A 20,143-nucleotide genomic window follows, 5' to 3' on the forward strand; every position below is an offset into this window, starting at 1 on the left:
GTGTCACCCCTGAACAGAGTTCCAGTGACCCACAGGTGTGAACTGTGCATGAAGTATCATTGGAGACTTCCCCACTTCCCATTTGTGCTCCCTGCTCTTAACAGCCAGGGGGGAAGCAGAGGGAGAGTGCTGGGGACACCAGCACAATAACATCAAAGAGGTTCTGCTTCATGCCAGCACTCAATGAACTGGAGCAGCAGAGGAATGTGGTCAGCCCTTAACCTGTCATGGAATTGGCATCTAAACTTGTGATGGTCAAATGTTTCTGTCAGCAGGGAAGATCACCCTCCTTTGGATGCATTAAAGGATGCTCCAGTTTAGACCCAGGTGATTTCAGGAAGGAGTCACCAAGCAAGTCTGTGACCTGGGGGTGCTCAGATATACAGACTGTGCCTTACAGACCACATCAGTTGGGACACAGGAACTCAGACACAGATATCTCACACGGGACACTCGGACACAAACAGCTCACGCAGGACACACAGACACCTCACAGGGGACACACAGACACCTCACACTCAGACACCTCTCACCCTCACAGCCCCTCACCTTGCTCTTTGATGATGGTGATGTTGACAACCCTGCGCCCAATCTTTGCGATGCCATTGGGGACCTCGATGGCCTCCACCTGCAGCTGCTTCTCATCATCATCATCGTCCCTGATGAAGAGCGGGACACGGACGTCCACCAGCTCCACGGCCTCTTGGAACTCCACCATTCCCTGAGCATCTGGGGGAAAAGACAAGGGTGAGAGGTGGGAAATAACCCCTGTACCCAGCCAGGAGCCAGCACCTGGCTCTGCTCCCTACCTTGGTCTGAGGTCACAGTGTAATAACCCGGTGCAACCTTCAGGTCATTGAAGGCCTCGTGGGAAACGTGTTTTTCCACAGCTTTGATGATGTCTGGCTTGGCTGAGTAAGGGGCAGTGAGCACTGTGTCCACAATGGTGTGATCCTGCCTGGGAGCGGGGAGGGAAGGGCAGGGGAGAGCTGAGACCAGGCAAACTCATCTCACACAGCAGCTGGGGGGCCAGTGAGTGTGCGGGGCACTCAGTCACCCCACACGTGTCTGTGCAAAGAGGGAGAAGCTGCACCAGAGAGCTGCAAATTCCTCTTACCTTTTCCCAGAATTAGGCTGTAACCTGGGGGAATAAAAAACCAAACCCAAATCAGAGTGACTAACACCTTTGGAGAGACAAAGTGCTGTGTGAATCACAGCCCTGTGCAGGTCTGAGCTGCAGCACTGCCCTGTGGGTGCCAACCCATCCCACAGAGCCCCAGCACAAGTTCCTTCCTGCCCAGCTGCTCTCTCCTGCCCTGGGTTTCCCAACAGACCAAGGAACATGCCCACAGGGGAGACCACATCTGGATCAGGCTGTGGGGAGGAGATGCCACTCCCTGCTCAGCACTGGCATCCCCAAATTCCTCCCAGCCTGCACCAGGCACTCCTAAGCTTGCACCAGGCTGAAACTCTGGAAGCCAGTGGGAATTCTCTCATTGAGCACCGTGCAACCAGGACTTGTTCTGGCTGCTCCAGAGCCAAACTCAGCTGAGATATCCTGGGGGAACCCTGTCCTGCAGGAGTCTCTCCCCCTCTGACTCACCTGAACTTGGTCTGCTGGACCTTGTGGCAGCCAGGAATGTGCTTGAAAACCTCGTTCAGCTGCAAGGAGCAAGAGGGACAAGACTGACAGTGTATCCCTCACTGAACAGTTTGTGCTCAGTGAGCAGATGCTGCTGCCACCACACACAGGAGCCCTCTGACCACCCCAGGCCCTCCTCCCTCACCCTCCCACACCAGGTTTCATCTCAGGTCATGGCAAGAGGCTGCAAATTGAAACCAAACAGGAGCTTCAGATCACATGCCCCCAAGCAAACCCAGAATCTCCAGGAGATGCTTCGCCAATTCTTACAATCATGACCTTAAAAATTGTGCTTTCTCTCAAAAGAAGAAGAACTGCTCCTTCCTTTGCATAGCTGTGGGTTCCCAGGGAAGGGGCCCTGCCCAGCCCCCTGTGTGGCTGTCCCCAAGGCCACCCCGAGCCCCCCTTGTGCCCAGGCTCCTACATTCTCCTCCACTTCCTTGCGCAGCTGCTCGAACTCCCGCGTGTCCGGTTTCATCAGGTTCTGCGTGAAGAGCCGGGCCAGCCTCAGGGACAGCCCATAGGGAACTGGAAAGAGAAATTCCCAAATCCAACTCCGTCCTTCTCGGCCAGAGACATGGCCCAGGCAGAAGCTGGAGGCTGGGGACACTCACCGAGCTCCCTGGGGCTGCTGGCGGCGGGGGAGGCGATGCCCTGCCTGTGGACATTGTTGTGGATCCTCCAGCGCACCGTGTCCCGGCCCTGGAGGGAGCCGCTGCGCACCAGGGGCGTGTCCAGGTGCTCGGAGGACATGAGGCTGTGCCGCAGCATGTAGTGGTCCTCCTTGAAGCCAACCGTGCGACCTGCAGAGCCAGGGGCGGGTCAGAGCCGGGGCACACCGGGACACACCACAGGGGCTGTGCTGGAGGATGCTGAGGGTTCCACCACGCCAAGCAGGGGAGAGGGATGGAGGAGAAAGGGTGCTCAGGGGTGGGGAGAACACGTCTCACCAGCTGAGCATTGCAAGGTCAGGGAGAGCCAGCAGTGGGACATCCCAGGTGTTGGGCTTTTTAGCTTTTGTAAGGATGGGGTAACTGAGAGGTGTTTGAAAATATTTAATCTATTATCAGTCTCGATGAAGGGTGAGACATAAGAGATGTAAAACTCAATGCCATTCTATCAGAAGCTAATTTCTTAGTTATCATACTTTATAAATGTTTTTCAGCCCATTAACTTTAACTATACAATGTTGCTATTACTTCTAACACCAATCATTATATTTTTACTCCGTGTAAACTTACTCCAATGTACTTTCACAGTTCTAATTTCTAAAATATTTAGTCTTTTTATAAAGCCATATTTTGAAAGTTATTTCTAGTTCAATCTCTCTCTCAACAATGTCATCTCTATTCCATAGCCTTCCTAACTCAACACACCTTATCTCAGTATTTGCATACAGATCTATTTTGAAAATCCTTTACAAATCCATTTCTTACACCAGGGTGTGGGGCAGGGAAGAAAAGTGCAGCAGCAGCTCCAGGACTCCTTGGCTCAGGCTCTCTGCTAGAAGCCTTCTCCCTGATCCGGCTCTCCAGCTCAGAGGGGAGGGATGCTCACCCCAGCACACCCCAAACCCAGGACCCAGTGCACCCCAGTGTCACAGACATCTTTTATGAAAAATCCTTTCCTTAAGATCTTTCCTCCTGAGAAGCTGAGAGGCCTCGAGAACAAAACGTAAACAATGATTATCTGCTGCTGTGGAATGCAACAGGTGCATCTTTGATTAGCCCATGTTAGTTGTTTTTAATTAATGGCCAGTCACAGTCAGTTGGCTCAGACTCTGTCCAAGACACAAGTCTTTGTTATCATTCCTTCTTATTGTGTTCTTAGCTAGCCTTCTGATGAAATTTTTTCTTATATTCTTTTAGTATAGTTTTACTATAATATCTATCATAAAATAATAAATCAAGCCTTCTGAAACATGGAGTCAGATCCTCGTCTCTTCCCTCATCCTGAGACCCCTGTGAACACGGTCACACCCCAGAGCCCTCCCACAGGACCCAGGGCTGGTACCTCGTGCACAGCAGGGAAGCAGGGCCAGGCAAGCCTAAAAAATAAACAGCCAGAGACACAATCACTTTGTGGCCAAGGACAAAACCCCCCCGCCAAGTCTCCATCAGGGAGGATCCACATCAGCAGGGATGTGTGGGCAGTGGGTGCAGGGGGCTCTCAAGCTGCTTTTAGCTAGATGGGAAATCTGGCTAAAATTTCACCAGCAGCTCATGTTGGCAACAGCAGAGATACCACAGGGCCATCCCCTGTTAATCTGGCCATGCTGGAGGCTGGGTGAATTCTGGAAATTTCTCATGGTTTTGGCCATATCTGGCTCTCCCCCTGGGCTGGGGAAGCCAGCTGAGACATTCACCTTGCAGCAGGCACAGAACTTCCAGCAGACCAGGAGCAGCAGCCCCAGGAGCAGGATGAGGAAGATGAGCAGTGGGATGAGCCAGAGGAAGGTCCCAGGCGGGCACTCTGCAAGTGACAGCAGCAATGTCACCTCCAGGCATCAGCCCCGCGTGGGGTGTGCAGGGAGGGGAAAGGCTGGAGCACAGCTCTCTGAGGCATGGAGCAGCCCAGTTAACCGTGGCAATGCCTCGCAATGAGAAATGCTGTTCTGGGAGGGCCATCACACCTCTGTCACCCCCAGCCAGACCAAAGGGCAGCAGCAATCCCTGCCCATGGCAGCAGGGGAAAGGCTCTGATCTCTAAAGGTCTCTCTGAGAGTGCCACGTTCCACCCCTGGCAGTTCATGGGACAGGCAGTGTCACCCACCGGTGTCACTCAGCAAGGTGGGCAGGGAGGTGCTGCCTGCAGCTGACCCTGCCCAGGGGCACAGCAAAGGGACAAAGCAGGGACTGGGGGCACTGTGGAGGTGGTGACTGATCCAGATCCCAGGCTGGGCATCCCCTGCTCTCCCAGGGCCCTGCTCACCTTTATTCTTCTGCACACGGACGGTGGTGTTGGGGAGGACATTGGGGTCTCCCTCCAGCGTGTAGTGGTAGGTGCAGTCATCATCCTCATCCTGGAAGGAGCAGTGCTCACCAGCCTCCTCTGTGGGGACAGGGGACATGGGTGTGAGGTCACCAGGGCCAGGAAAGCCTTGGGGAGCAGCCCCACGTGCACCCCCACACGGAGCAGGGCATGCAGGACACACCACACGTGGCTGTGCCCAGCTCTGCTTCTCACGTTACCTTTCTTCAGCTCCTCCACCATCTGGATCTGGAGGTGGCAGGAGCTGCAGTTCCCTTTCAGGTTGCCTGTGCCCCAGGTCTGGCAGCGCACACAGTCCCGGATGCTCTCACACACGGCCTGGAAGCCCTGGGCAGAGGGGGTGGGATGGTCAGGGACACCCCAGGAGTGGGGGAGGACACAGCCTCTGAAAGGCAGAGCTGGAGAGGCAGCTCCTCATCCCAGAGTCAGGGCAAGGTCCAGGCCAGAAAGAGAAGTCACTGACAACAAGCAGCTCATGAAGGATTTATAAGCCCAGTTGGCTCCAAAATCTCTTACACCAACAGCCTTCATTTGGGCAGCAATTAGATCTTCTCCAGGGGTTTCAGTGGCCTTTCCAAAACGTGATCAAGCCACCTTCCTCCATCCCTACTGTGGGATTAGCCCATGTTCGTCAATGGGGAAATTGAACATGTTCAAGGCCAGGTTGGGCGGGGCCCTGAGCAACTCGTTCTAAGGGAAGGCGTCCCCGCCCGTGGCAGGAGAGGGAGAATGAGATAAACTTGAAGGTCCCTTCCAGTCCAAACCAGTCTGTGATTCTATGAAATGAGGTTTTTCCCAGTCTTGAGGCAAATCAGAACAAGCCACAAGCTGAGCCTCAAGCGAGGGTGCAGATAAACACAGACAGACTCTCAACAGCTGCAGCTGGTGAACAGCAGGGCAAAGAAAGCCTGTGGCTGCAAAGCACCTCCCATGCCAGACCTTTCTGGCCACAGGACAGGTGAGACAAACCCTTGCTCAGGATTTTGTTCCTGACTGAGATGTGCCTTCATCTCTGCTTTGCCTTTCTTCCCTGGAAGCTCTGCATGGGAATAAATGATGCACGCAGAGGGACTCACCAGGGAGTAGCTGATTTCACAGGTGGAGCTGGTGTACAGCGAAGCCATGTCACAGATGCACCTGCCACACTCACACCGGCCATGGTTATTGCAGATGCCCTGGGAGAGAAGAGGTGAGAGCCTGAGAAGGGCACTGGGAGTCAGCAGGGCCCCTCAGTGCCCCAGAGATTCCAGCACTGGGGCAGCCCTGCCTGGGGAGGCAGGGCAGGACCTACCCCCCGGCTGTCGATGCAGGTGTCGTTGCTGGTGGGGCATTCACAGCCCGGGCCCTCCCAGCCGCTCTCGCACACGCAGGCGCCCCTGGAGCAGCGGCCACGATCTGCAGGGAGAGAGGGATTGCCTGGGCTCCAGGGCCGGGCCATTCCCCCAGCCCTGTACGGGGCTGCCCCACTTAGTTTGGGGTGCACAGGGGCTGCACAGCCTCCTCCCTGCGCTTCTGCAAGTGCAGAGTGCCTGCAGCCCATCACTGTGATATTTTCTGAAAAATCCCTTCGCCAGGATTTCTTCTCCTGGGAAGCTGAGAAGCTTCAGCTTCTCCCTGTTTTGCTGCTTTGAAATGTGGTCTGGAGATTGTTTACCCAGTATGGGAATTGTTTTAATTTAATGACCAGTCATGGTCCAGCTGTGTCGAGGCTCTGAGGAGTCACGAATTTTTATTATTCATCATTCATTTATTGTTAAGCCTTCTGATGTGTCCTTTCTCTTTCTTTAGTATAGTTTTAGTATAGCATTCTTTAATATATATATTAATATATATATAAATATAGCATTCTTTAAAATAATAAATCAGCCTTCTGAGAACATGAAGTCAGATTCCTCATCTCTCACCTCGTACTCATAAACACCACTCTGGTCACTCAACCCCCTGTGCCAGTGCCACTGGTCCAGGACACCGTGTCTGTGCCCCCAGTCCCAGCACACCCATCTATCCTCTGGGGGGGCTCTGGGGGGCTCTCACCGTTGCAGAGGAAGCCGGAGGTGCGCGGGCACTGCAGGACGTCGAACTCGCAGAAGGCGCCGTCGAAGCGCAGGCTCTGTCCCTCGGAGTAGCACTGGCACTTCCCGCACAGGCACTCGCCCCTGCCCGAGCACGGCTCCGCGTCCCCGGGCCGGACGCAGCCTTCGTTGTTGGGGGAGGACGCCGGGGAGCAGTCGCAGGTGTCCCCTCGCCTGGGGACAGAGATGGTGCTGAGAGAGGCCGGAGCAGAGTGCAGCACAGCAGGTCCTGGGCAGGGTGCCCGGGGCACAAACGTGTGTCGCCGCAGGTCCCCGGACACCACAGGGTCCCTGGCAGGGGGGTGGCTCTGGACACGGTCCTTACCAGCCCGGGTGGCAGATGCACTGTCCGCACACAAAGTTCCCGTGGAAGCTACACTTGGGCGAGTCCAACTCTTGTTGCTGGAAGTGAAGAGAGAAGAGGTTTTGCTGAATGGGCCCAGCTGCCCCCAAGACCATTTCAGGAATCAGAAAGGCAGATGCAAGGGCAAAGTTTTGTCCTGAAGACCAAGCTCTACCATAGGACATCACACCGAGCTGGGAACAAACAGTGATGCAGAACTTGGCCATGCTGAGCATCACTGAGGGGTCGAGCAGGACCCGCATGCATCAGCCAACACATTCCCACCCCGGGCTGGCAGGAGGAGGACCCCTCTGTGCATGACCCCACCTGCTCACAGGGACACACGTCGCAGACGACAGCAGTTGACACCGTGAGGCTGTCGCTCAGGGACGTGGGTTTCACGTGGATGACTCCGTGCCGGTCCCTCTCGGGGAGGCTGCAGACGTGCTGCCCTCCAACGTACTCCAGAGCCTTCACGTGCATGTGGAACTTGCTCTGAAGGAAGGGACACACTGCAGGGATGAGCCAGCTCTGCTGGACCACATCCCAGCTGGACACGGAGAGCTCATCCCCTCACAGGTGCCTTCCCTCTGCTGCCATCCGAGGACTTACCACTTTTCCACGGGTGATGTGGAAGGAGCCAGATTCTGTCTTTTCAAATTCCGGGGAGGTGAACTCTGTTTTCAGGGCTCTGGGGGTGAAGTCAGCCCGGATGTCCATCTTGGAGCGGATGCGCTGGGCACCAGAGCATAAACACAACGTTGATTTTCAGCAGTACCTGTGACCACCCCGTGGCCTGCTCCAAAGGGGCCACATCTGCCCTCTGCCTGCTCTCCTGCCCAGGAGGTGCCCACCCCCTGCCCTCCCTGTGAGCCAGGGTGAAGCTCCAGAGAGCACTGTTACCTCAAAGGCTGTGCGGAGCAACTCCACAATGTTGGAAGAGTCTTCCTGGAGCACCCCGATCTCAGAGATGGGGAAATACTTGTGCAGCTTCTGCAGAGAGACAGGAGTTCCCTGAGCCAAGGCCTCCTCTATCATGGGAGTGGGCTCTGCTTTGAGACCTCCAAATGTCCCCTCCAACCTAAATTACTCTCCAGCTCTGTGCCTCCACTGCTTTGCAAGAAGCAGAAACCAACACAGGGAGACCTCTGGAAGCCCGGATTCCTGCACCCAGTAATGCACCCTGAGACCTCCCAAAACCTGGAGCAGCCCCCCAACACAGTGTGCCACCCTCCCAAACACCGAGGTGTTGGTTTAGCCCTTGGGGACAGGCGATGGGAGAACACTTTCTCCTCGGAGCTGAGGCAGAGGTCCTAGAGGAAAGGCAATCCCTCGTGTCATCACTGCCGTGCTCTCCTCACCTCGTAGTAGCTGTAGGAGTGGTTGGTGACAGCGAAGATGGGGATGATGTTGTGCTGGCCCAAGAGGCGCACGAGGGTGGGCACTGAAGGATAGTCCTGCTTGGTGTCATACACGTAGGTGCCGTGGCTGTCCAGGTGACACTGCTCGTCGTTCCTCGCCAGGATCCCTGCCAGGACGTTGGTACCATCAGCTTCATAGTGAAAGGCAGACTCGGTGGAGAACACGAGCAGGTGAGTGCTGTCCTTTCTCCAGCCAATCTTGTCCTGCAGCCAGGGAGGGGGAGAAGGAACCTTTATGTCTGTGCTTCCCAAATCCCTGCGCAGCACTTGCAGCCCTTGGCAAGCCAGCACTGACAGGAGCTGGAATACCCAAGGGACAAAGGACCACCTGCACCTGGCAGGAATCACAACCAGCCACGTGTCCCCAGGAATCCCAGCACCCACCTACACCCCAAAGCACGGGGTGTCTCCCACCCAGCAGCTCGGTGCCAGGCACATGTGTGTACAGAGGACAAGCCCACGCCTCCCTGGACATGTCTGGAGCTGTGCTCATCCCTCAGCCAAGCAGCCAAGCCCAAGTGGGCTCTTTTCCAGGGAGCAGAGTTTCATCGCCACAGGCGTGGAGGGGGACAGAGCAAAAAGCACACACAGGGTTCCCAGCAAGCAGCTCCTTGCTGGGCATCAAACACCAGGACACATATTCTAAGGCTTAGGGAAAATTTGGAATGCAAAACAGCTTGGCACTGGGAGTGTGAGAGAGGGCAAGAACCAGCTGTAGCTGAGCCAGGGCTCCCTGGCTGCCCTGTCAGGCGCCTGGTGCATGGCTCTTCTGCTCATCAGTGGGCATCAGGAAGAGCCACTCTGTTGTAGTGTGTTTTTAGACTTTGTGATACTTTGAAGTAGTTTTGTTTTGTATTCCTGTATTTTTCCCAAATGGTTTATCCCAGACTGTACCCCCCTCCCTTTACCTGTGTAATCCCTCTCCCTGGCTGAGATCATCCCCAAACCCCCACCCTGGCTCTCTGTCAATCACTCAGCATCCCATCCCCTCCATCTAGAAGCTTCGATCCAGGCCGTCGAGTGATTAGCCAGGGGCTTAGGGGTCAGCCCCCCAAGCCTTGCCCCATATCCTAATGTCCTAAATGTCTATCCCTCATTACCCATCCCTTAGGGTCACTTATTGGTTAATAAAATGTTCTCTACTTTCGGTTTCCACCTCCCTTTAAGTGTAACCTTGGCACATCTCCCGGGGCTCTCGGCAGGAGGCCCCTGAGGTGTAGGGGCTCCTTCGGGACTCCTAGAATAAAACCTTGGATTAACCCCTGCTAAGAGTTGGCCCTTTATCTTCTACCGATGTCTCTGGTGTCTCTTTTGCTGCAAAGGCAACCAGCCCAGCTGCCCTCCGTGCCCTCGGGGCACGGGAGAGTGTCTCCCCGCTGTCAGCCGGGTCGCTGTTGTCCCCCTGGTGTCTGCCGAGGGTTCCTGAGAGGCTCCCAGAGGGACAGAGACAGCACTCCTTGAAAACACAGCCCTGGCCACCCTCACCTTGCACACAGCTGTCTGCAGGATGGCATCGAAGCCGCCCTCGGGGGCGTCCAGGTTGCCGGAGATGCGCTCCTTGCGCAGCTCCTGGCTGAAGTGGTTGATGTTGCTGGTCAGGCGGATGACGTTCTTGAAGGAGAACGGGGAGTCTGCGTTGTGCCAGGGCTCGCGCAGCCTAGGACAGATGGAACCAGGGGTCTCCTGTGGGCCAGGAGCCAAGGGAAGCCGGGGTGCAAGGAGAGGAAATGTGGGGAGAGTCCCTCAAGGGAAGTCAAGGAGTGGAGCAGCTCAGCCACCAGCACTGAGAGGGAGAAGGGATGAGGGCAGAGATAGAGGAGAAGACAAGATGAGCATTCGGTTGTGGCAGAGCAGGGAAGGTGTGAAAGTAGAGGATGACACTGCTTGTCATTGTCACAGTGCTACAGCAAGCCCTGAGGGATGGGGAGACCAGGGAGGACACCAGCAGTGAAGGTAGAGAGATGGATGGAGGCTCTTGCACTGCTCACTGAAAGCCACAGAGAAACAGAAGGCACTTTCCACTCCCTCTACTGCCACCTCAGGGACCCACAGGGCTCACTCACTTTTCAGGTCTCATGTCTGTCTGAGGGGATGAGACTTTGTCCACAAACTTGCCAAATCCAATGGTGTAATTGGAAGTCAGGGCTTGCAGGAAGTCCGCTGGGAGGAGAGGAAAGGAAAGGGGACACACATAAATAAAGAGATGCCTGTGGGCTCCCTGCTCCAGGGAAAGAAGTCCTTTTGTGGCTATCTTCTCTGCTGGTGGGTTCTTAGATTAGATTCCCAAACTGTTATCTTTTAGGATTTTTGGGCTTTTATAGGGCAGAAACCTACACCCCCTTTGGAGCCCCAAAACGGGAGCTCCTGCAATAGCACCCAGCAGGTTCAGGATGCCAGAGGCCCTGCACAGAGCAGCTCTGAGGGGCACCAGCTGGGCTGGAAGGGGAGAGCATGTGAGGATGCCTGCAGGACCAGAGAGACATCCCCACACAGGGCTACAGAGAGATAATGAGAAGCTCTAGTTAAAACAGACCCCTCTCAGGCCATTGCCAGCTGCATCCCCCTCTCTGGTGCTGGTAGAGGACTCACAGCCACAGGCAGGAACGAGCTGCAGAGCAGGCTCCCCTCTTCTTCCAGCTCTGCCCTCACCTAGGTTATGCCCCATGCTTTTGAGGTTGTCCAGATCATCAGACATGGAGTAGGAGAAGTCCATGAGGATGTAGAGATCCACAGGGCTCTCCTTGGGCTGGAAGACATCCATGTAGAAGCTCATCTCCTCACCAGCCCGCAGCCGCATGTACATGGCCTGGGGGGACACCTGGGTCCTCTGCAGGGACATGTTGATGCTGGAATTCTGTGAAGGAGAGTGACATGGAAGGGATGGACTCCATCTCCAGCATGGTGCAACGAGGAGGAGGAGGCAAGGAGCAGGGAGATGTGTGGGAGTACAAAGGCAGGGATGAGCACGCCCCCCTCCCTCATGTACTGTCCAACAGCCTCCCCCTCAGCCACTCGTGTCCAGCCAGGCACCTCCTCCAGAGGGATGTGAGCACTTTGCTTACAACTGCTTTGTCTGCAAAGGCACCCCAGCCTGGACCAGGGCCAGTGGCCCACAGGCCCACCAGCTGGCCAAGGCATTGCTTTTGAGGAGACCCTACATAGATAGCGATCTGGGCTTTGTATTCTGCCTGCTGAGGAGCCTGGAGAAGGCTGAAGGAGCCCTCAGGAGAGGCTGAGCACGGGCTGTGTCCCCAGCAGTAACCTTCAGTGTCCCCAGCACGCACCTTCAGTGTCCTCATCTCTCCCTGGGTGAACACGATGCTGGCCTCGCCGCAGCCAGAGCGCAGCAGGTTCTCCCGAAGGTCACAGCGCGGCTCCTCGAAGCTCTGCCAGGGAGCAAGAGCAGCATCAGAGCCACAGAAAGCACCAGATCCACTGGGAAAGGGGCAAATACACAGGGCAGGAAGCAGGGTCCTGTGCCCAGAGCATTATGAGCCTTCGAGAGCAGGAGAGGGGCAGAGAGATGGGTTCTCTGAGAGATGTTCTCACACAAAACCACCAGCTGGAATGTGATCACCAGTGAGTTACTGGGTTGTGTGAGATAAAACTCTCCCTCCATCCCTTGCACACACTGTTTCTGGTGCACTGCCATTTTCTGATAAACCCCTGTATTGCTGCAATTCTGCCCTGGACTCCTGTTGCAGACATCTTTTATGAAAAATCCTTGCTTTAGGACTTTTCCTCCTGAGAAGCTGAGAGGCCTCAGGAACAAAATGTTAACATTGATTATCTGCTACTGTGGAATGCAACAGGTGGATCTGTAATTAGCCCATGTTGGATGTTTCTAATTAATGGCCAATCCCAGCCCAGCTGGCTCGGACAGAGAGTCTGAGCCACAAACCTTTGTTATCATTCCTTCCTATTCTTTTCTTAGCTAGCCTTCTGATGAAATCCTTTCTTCTATCCTTTTAGTATAGTTTTAATGTAATATATATCATAAAATAATAAATCAGCCTTCTGAAACATGGAGTCAGGTCCTCATCTCTTCCCTCAACCTGAGACCCCTGTGAACACGGTCACAGACTCCCCTCCCTCCCCATGTTCCACACCCAAAGGAAATCCACATTGCAGCCTTTCCCATCCAGAAGGGAAGCTGGATCCAGCAGCTGCCCCCGCTCTTGTGTGCCTGTCCCAGTGAGGGTGGTGGGATCCCTCCCTCAGCAGGGTGGGGAGAGGAGCCCCGGGCTGCCCTGCAAGGTCTCACCTCGTCGGTGCAGAAGGAGCAGTCCTTGTCCACCCGGATGCACTCGGTGCAGCTCTTTGCCCGGGACAGCACACAGCGATTGTCTGCCAGGAAACATCAGAGCATCAGGGATGGGGAGAACAAAGGCAGCTGTGGGAGAAAGGCTGATCCCATGGAAAAATGGAGGTTTTGCCTGGTTAGTGGAAACTGGCTGCAAAACAGCAGCGGGGTAGCATGGGAGGGTCCCCAAAACTGGGGAGATGGAAAACAGCAGGAAAGCCCACAGCAGGTGCTCTCCACAGGAAGACTGCTGTTTCTGGAGGCAGGACAGGTACACACAGTCCCCAAAGGAGGTGGCAGACAGGGCTGCCATGGCTCCACTCACTTTTGCTCCATTGGCAGATGCTGGTGGTGCAGAGCAGGGACAGGAGGAGCAGCCTGGCACACGCCCGTGGCAGCACATTCATCCTCTTCCTCCTGAAATAAAGGGATTGCTGCACTGCAGAGAGCCAAGAGGTGGAAATGGACCTGGATGTGACCAGGACACCTCCCACAGAGTCCCTTCCCAGCCCTGCCAGGGTGGGACAGCCCTCACATCCCGGGCTGGAAACAATTGCTGAGCCAAGGATGGTTTGTGCTCTGCTCAGGCAGCTGCAAAAGGCTCAAAGTTCCCAGCAATGCCACCCCTGTGCCTGGAGTTGGGGTGCACAGCTCGACATCAGGGGTTGCTGCAGGCAGCTGGAGCACAGGAGGCTCCCAGACAGAGCCCAGCACCATCCACACTTGCCAGCACTGACCAGGCCAAGACATTGCTTTTCCTGGCAGGTTAGGGAAACAAAACAAAACAAAGCAAATTGAAAAAAAAAAAAAAAAAGGAAAACAAAGTGACTGTCCACATCTCTCCCCAAAAGCAACACTGACCCCTCCCTTCAGCTATTTCCTATCACACTAAGAGTTTCCAGGATGGTCAAGCCAACAATAAAGAGAGGGTGAGGTCTTGGGAAATGCCAGGCTTGGAGCTTTGGAGTCGTTGAATGAATCCATGGCTCATGAGAGCCTGGCAGATCCCGTTTGTCCTGTGCAGGGCAGCAGGACCCCTTGATGGACACAGGGGTCAAATCCTAAACAGAGTGAGCCATTCTCCCTGCACCACACGTGACTGAGAAAACTCAGTGCCATCCAGAAATCAGCATTTGGATGTGGTAAACAGAAGGCACAAAGCTGGAACTCGAGTTCTGCAGCTGCTGTGCCAGAGGCTCGTCCTCACACCCAGCAGGGCAAGTGAGAGCAGCCAAGGAAAATCAACAATGTAAAGATATCATTAAAACATCTCTGTCCTGGTAGATGCAATTGTGAAATATGAAATGTGAATGAATTGTCTTACAGCTTCTTGCTGTGTCAGCCCTGACTCTGAAATTAAAAGAATGTGAAAACCACTTAAAACAGGGAAACGGGAGAAGTTGTTGCGTGCAGTAACAATGCCCAAGTTCCCCGAGGGACACCCAGCACACAGAGCAGTCACACGGAGACTCAGCCACTCACAGCCTCCCTGGGCTGCAGGGAAACCCCTGGAAAAACCCAGCCTGGTCTCAGCAGCACCAGATCACACCTGGCCTCTGCAGCCAGGGGAACACATTGAATGCAGCAATTGTTGGGACACAGGGCTCAACCAAGGCAGCACCGAAGCACAGGACCTCGTGCCTGGTGGCTGCACTTGGCTCCATGTGAGAGCCATTGGGCACACAGCAGCAACTGGCAGGACACTGCTTCATCCTGTCAGCTGTGCCCAGAGGGATTCACCACAGCCATTATTGCCCAGTGGCTAAAAGTGCAACACGGGAGCCTCAGGGCAGCATCTCTGCAGGGAAACCCCGGGAAGCTTTGCTGTTCCCCAGGACCTGCACCCAATGTGCTGTTTTGCCAATGAGCTGCTTTTCTCATGGGTAAAGGTACCAGTTGAGCAAGGGAACTCCTCTGCCTCCCCCCTGCCACGCTGACAGCCAGGCCATGTCCCCAGTCGGGCCCTTTGCAGGTTTGGGTGGTCCCTGTCTCCCTGAGGCCAGCATGGCTCATCCAGGACATGCCTGTGACCTCCTTCAGGGACAATCCTCACAGCAGCACTCGCTGGCAAATATTGTGTCCCTTGTGTCCCTTGCTACTGACACAGGTGGATTTTGAAGCCAGGAAAATCCCTTTTTCCCTTGCTCTGCCCCATCCCAGGACAGTGCTACGGAGATGTGGGGAGGTGCCAGGCAGGGGTGGGATGAAAGGGTAGAGAAGGAATCCTCAGAGCCCATAGAGGGACAACACAGTTGAGAACATCACCTGAGCACCCAGCAAATCCCATCTCCCACCATGGCAGGGGCCACAAGGAAAGGATCGAGTGGGGAACCAGACTGCTCAGCTCACAAGAACCTAATGCCTCTTCCCTTAATCACCAGTTAGGAAAAAGTCACCAAGGAACGGATGGACACACCCTGGGCCTCAGGCACATAAATTGCCATCACGTCTTTTCAAGTGCTGAGATAAAAGGCCATAAAATCCTGCTCAATATCAACGTTCTGTTGCCCTGTGAGCCACCAACCTTCAAGGATTTTGCTGGGCAGATGCCAGCCTGCTGGGTGGCACAGAGCATGGCCACTGAGGAATGCAGCTGTAATATTCCTGCAAAAATATGGGAGTGGCCACCCCTTGCTTTCAGAAGTGTCCTCTGGAAGGGAAAATGCCACTTCCACTTCAGGAAAGCTGCAGGATTTGGTTGGGTTTTCATGACAACAACAACAAAAAAATAAATCTGTTCAGTTGTGCAAAAACAAGGAGAAAGAGCAGCTCCTGGCTGCACATAAACTTCCTACCATTTCCCAGACTTGCTCCAGCATTTCCTCCTGGTCTCCTCTTGCTCCCCCAGCCTTTGCCCTGCCCCTCAGCACAGCCAACAAACCTGCTCCAGGAATATGCCAAGAACCCCTGAGTCTGGAGAGGCTGGGGCTAGGTACCTCATCCCCAAAAACCCAGGCAATGCTCCAAACAAACCACTGGTGCAACGGGACAGAGGACAGGGTTGGAATGGCAGATGGGGGAGCAAGGAGCAGGTTGTGATGAGCCACAAAGCAACAGCAGGAGCCTGGTCCCAGCTGCCATGTGGGGGACACCAGGCAGGTTGGGACACGGGAGAGGGAGAGTGAGGGAGATGCTCAAGCAAGGAGTTCCCAAGCACAGCCTTTCCTCTCTTGGGTGGGAATTGCCCTTTTCATGGCTGCAGCCATGGGGGGCTGTGTGGGGCTGTGCAGGGGACTGACCCTGGTCCGTGGCATCAAGGGCCATCCACAGGTCTGTGTGTGCTGAGGATGGGCAGTGCAGCCACAGCCCAGGGGATCAGGGACACAGCTCCTGTTCTGTCCCCTGCACATGGTGGCACAGAGCTGCTGGGACCATGCTCCAAAACTTGGAATTTATCAAGCCAGACTCCCCAAAACTACCAAAAACTCGACCCACAAATCAAATAATCTCTTACACACAAAATCCTCCTGGTCCTGTTTTGTTTGCCTTCCCCATCCAATCCCCCTCCTTGCCCAGGCGTGCTCCTGCAGCTGGGACACTCCATGTGAGTGTCTCCATTTGTTGTTTCCAGCTCCCAGGCTGAGTCCCAGACCCCAGATATGCCCCCAGCACCCTCCAGCCAGGGACAAGCACAGCAGGACCCAGCCCGGGCACCCACATGGAGCTGCTGGGAGCTGCTTTGTGCCAGCACCCCCCGTGCTGTGAAGGGCTGGTGGCTCTGGTTCCATCTCCTCCTGCTGCCCCCCGGGCTCGGGCAGGGGGGAACCCCAAGGAGCAGAGGCAGGAACGGCAGGACCCTGCCTGGGGCTGCCCAAATGCCAGCACAGCCCCTGAACAGTTCCCTCCATGTGCTCCTCCTGCCACTTTCCCTGCTCCTTTGGCCCCACAAGACACTTCTTCCCTCCTTCCCCTCCGTGGGTGCTCCTCATCCCCCTTTCCCCCAGCTAACCCACGCCTGTCAGCCCCCTCAAACCAACCCTCCTGTCCCGTTCCCTGTTCCCTGTCCATGGCAGAGCCACCGATTTGCAAACACCCCAACGCCTGCAGTTCGGCAAAGCCCACCCTGAACCCCCCACTCTCTCCTGGCCTTTTCCTCCAGGATCCCCCTTCCCTTGCTCCCCCCACGCAGGGGCAGCCACCAGGTCTGGAAAACAGCCCCGGTGGGCTGCGGCGCTGGGAGGCTCCCGCAGCCCGGCTGGCCTTGCACACCTTCACCCGTGAGAGCTTTCCCTGGGGGCCAGCTCCGAGCCACCTCAGCCTTTCCCCCTGGAGCTGAGGGACAGGACAAGCCCTGAAACTCCATCAGCTGCTCTGCTCGGCCGTGGCACCCCCGCACCGCTCCCGGACCCCCACCCAAATACCTGCGGGCACAAACCCGGAGCCCTGCGGCCCCCAGAGCCCTGCCCGGTCACCAGCGCTGCCTTTCCCCGCCAGCCCAGAGGCACCGGACGGCGCCCGACAGCCAAAAACCAGGGGAAAACACAGGGAACAGGCGGGCAGGGGCTGAGCCCCGCGCTCCGTGTCCTGCCCACCTGCCCGAGCATTAATTCACTGCCCGCTTCATCAACGCAGCCACGTTCGAGCGAGCTGGACGCTGCAGAGCGCAGATGAATTAATTCCACAAACCTCATTAGCGCCGGGTCTGACTCAGAGTCCAAATCCTCTGCCGCAGCCCGAATAACGCACCCGCACACCAAGCCAAGAAACTCTCCCGAGGGCAGAGGGGGAACGTGCCGCTCCGCTGCTGCGACTTGATTTCCAGCTTTGGGCTTTTCTTTCCTTTTTTTTTTTTTTAATTCTCTTTCTCCCTCCTCTCTATTTTGTGTCCCCTTTCTCTTTCCGGTTAAACGTCAGGTCCCGGTGCGGCGGGGAGCGCAGCCAGCCCGCGATCCCACATAACTCCCTGCGGCCCCTCAGCCAGAAATCCACTTTGTTCTCAGTGCCCGCGCTGCCGCCTCGCCCTCCCGAGGGGCTGCCAGGGAGGGAAGGTGGGAGCTGCGATAAATGAGCTCGGATCCCAGGTGAGGAGAAGTTTTATCCCAGGCGGGAGGGAGGAGGGGGTGCCCGTGACGCAGGGCTGGCATTCCCGGCTCCCTGCACACCTGGCCGGGCGGGCACAGCCTCCGGACACTCCCACAGGAACAGGGCCGAGGAAAGGGCGGTGGGAAGGTGCTGCCGAGGGCAGGGAGCCCCGAGGGGCTGCTCGGCTTCACCTGCCTGCTCGGGGCAGAGCTGAGGAGCTCCCCGACCTCCCGAGGCAGGGGTTTCTCCTCCCAGTTTCCCCCTGGCACGACTGGGAGGTGTCACCCTCGGAGCTCAGGTAGCTCCTTGCTGGAATGTCAGGGAAATTCCTGCCCCGACAATGGGCAGATGCCGAGCCCAGCCTCGGTGCTTTGGGTGCAGAGAGGATGGATCAGCACCCTGCTCTATCCAGGGAGTGGGCACAGCAGAGCACTCCTCGCCTGCAGTGAATCTGCCTCCAGATTGTAGCAGCATGAATGATCCCCATCCATACCTGCATCCCACCATGGTCCAGGGCTGCCACGAGCAGCAATCCCACAGCTGATTCCAGTCCTTCTGCTGAGCTGGATCCAAAATCCCTTCCCCAGTCCAAAGAACAGCAGAGGAGGGTTTAGAGTTCAGGTGAAGCTGTTTTTCTGTCCACACCACCCTTTGCTTTAGCGCCTGGGGTTGGTCACAGCTCAGAACCACTCACGCTTTCCACAGAGCAGAGCACACACGATCTGGAGTAGATGCAATGGCACAGGCTGGATTTTGGCTCCCTGATAGATCCTCACAAGGAAAACTGCATCCCCTGAGCTTCAACACAAACAATAGCAACAGCCCGATGGAAAAATGGCACATTTCCTGCCTGACTATGAGCAGGCCACTTTTGCCCTCCTCGCTCTCAGTGTGGCATTACAGAGGCTGCTGCTCTCCAGAACTGATCGAAAGGTAAGGAGCAGGATTCCTTTCACTACAAGAAATTAGGAAGCTCAAGTTAATATATGCAAACTGCCTTAGCCCCAGGATAAAGAAGGATGTGTCTGTGCCATTAAAAACTATAGCAAATGGGAAACAGGCAGGGGTGCAGGGGAAGATGGCCCGGGCAGTTTAAACCTGGCATTTCTGAGTTTCCCAACACATAACTTGGCAACCCCAGTCCTTTTGGAGACATGATTTCCTAGAGTTAAAAAAAAGGTTCTGAAAATGAAGGAGGTTTGCTGTTGTTTTTTTTTTTTTTAACATATGAAGACAGTGACTACAATGTGAGAACTGGGGCATGAGACAAAACAAAGGCAAAGCAAGACCAGGCTGTGAGTGCTGATGCTGGAGCTGCTGGTGAAGAACAGATCGTTCCCCTGGAGGGGCTGAAGGCAGAGGATCCTGCTCTGCCTCAGGAGCCACAGCTGCAGCAGACGTTGGACATTGCAGATGAATTAAAACTGGGCTTCAGTGCCCATGGTGGGAGGGGAGCTTGTGCTGGTGCTCACAGCCCTGCCTGGTCACCTCACCTGGCCCTGTCCACCAGCAGCTCCCACCAGCCCCACCCCACCTCCCACTGCTGCAATTTTCCTCTTTGAGGTAAGCAATGCTGCCACTGCAGTTGAAAAAGCCAATTTAGGCTGCAAGAAATGTTGTAGTAAAAAACCCAGTTAATTTAGTGATGGATCCCTAACAGGAATCCTGAAGCCAACCAGAAAAGCTCATGAGAACCCACCTTGCACCACAATGCTCAGTGTCCTGACTTTGTGGGTGTCCTCCTTTCTCCACCTGAGATGGAGAATGTTCATGTTGCCTCCTGTAAAGGATCTCTGGTGTCACCTGAGACCCTGACAGCCCCAGGCCTCCCTGACACCCTCTGCCTCCCTTCATCCCTGCAGCCTGGAGCAGCAAGGAGGGACCAGCTCCCTTCAGCCTTCCCAGCTGTGAGGAGAAGCCCAGCTGCTCCCTCTGGGCGCTGCCAGAAGAGCTCAAGATACCAATTTTGCACCTTTCTTTGAAACACATTCCCCCCAACACCTAAGAAACCCCAAGCCCAGGGAACATGAGTTTTCCCAGAGCTGTGACTGGGCTGCTTTTACATTTGCAGGGCTGATAAAGGCACTTTTCCAATATAAAAGCAACTTCACCACACATTTTTAGGGCAAAAAATCAGAGAGGAATTAGAAATTTTCTGTAAATACTCATGAGAATATGAAAGGTTTTAACTTCATCTTGTCTTTAAAAAAATAAAAAGGTTGTTTAATGAGTTGTCTTTCAGGCAGCTTCTCCAAATTACTTCCACCAGGGAAGAACACCGGGTGAACTCAAGTTCTTGCCTTGGTTCCATACCTTGCTCTCCCTGCCTGCTGGATCAGGCTTTTGTCA

The 20,143-nt window shown here is 55.3% G+C and overlaps 1 protein-coding gene across 1 annotated transcript in view; it reads right to left on the reverse strand.

Moving 5' to 3' along the window:
• Positions 1-19,566, reverse strand: part of ITGB4 (integrin subunit beta 4) — a 32,861-nt gene extending 13,295 nt beyond the window's left edge. Inside the window, 29 exon segments of the mRNA XM_031059917.1 lie at positions 543-729; positions 810-958; positions 1,118-1,141; positions 1,604-1,662; positions 2,067-2,170; positions 2,257-2,445; positions 3,656-3,689; positions 4,008-4,114; positions 4,574-4,693; positions 4,834-4,960; positions 5,710-5,808; positions 5,925-6,028; positions 6,668-6,879; positions 7,031-7,107; positions 7,376-7,543; positions 7,661-7,783; positions 7,952-8,041; positions 8,410-8,673; positions 9,955-10,126; positions 10,533-10,629; positions 11,119-11,323; positions 11,754-11,855; positions 12,734-12,816; positions 13,098-13,189; positions 17,399-17,455; positions 17,457-17,568; positions 17,571-17,748; positions 17,751-17,944; positions 19,494-19,566. Of these exon segments, the coding sequence (XP_030915777.1) occupies positions 543-729; positions 810-958; positions 1,118-1,141; positions 1,604-1,662; positions 2,067-2,170; positions 2,257-2,445; positions 3,656-3,689; positions 4,008-4,114; positions 4,574-4,693; positions 4,834-4,960; positions 5,710-5,808; positions 5,925-6,028; positions 6,668-6,879; positions 7,031-7,107; positions 7,376-7,543; positions 7,661-7,783; positions 7,952-8,041; positions 8,410-8,673; positions 9,955-10,126; positions 10,533-10,629; positions 11,119-11,323; positions 11,754-11,855; positions 12,734-12,816; positions 13,098-13,189; positions 17,399-17,455; positions 17,457-17,568; positions 17,571-17,748; positions 17,751-17,944; positions 19,494-19,566 (3,602 nt within the window).
• Positions 19,567-20,143: the final 577 nt, after the last annotated feature.

Source organism: Geospiza fortis, unplaced genomic scaffold (assembly GCF_000277835.1).
Source record: "Geospiza fortis unplaced genomic scaffold, GeoFor_1.0 scaffold244, whole genome shotgun sequence".
Taxonomy (NCBI): domain Eukaryota; kingdom Metazoa; phylum Chordata; class Aves; order Passeriformes; family Thraupidae; genus Geospiza; species Geospiza fortis.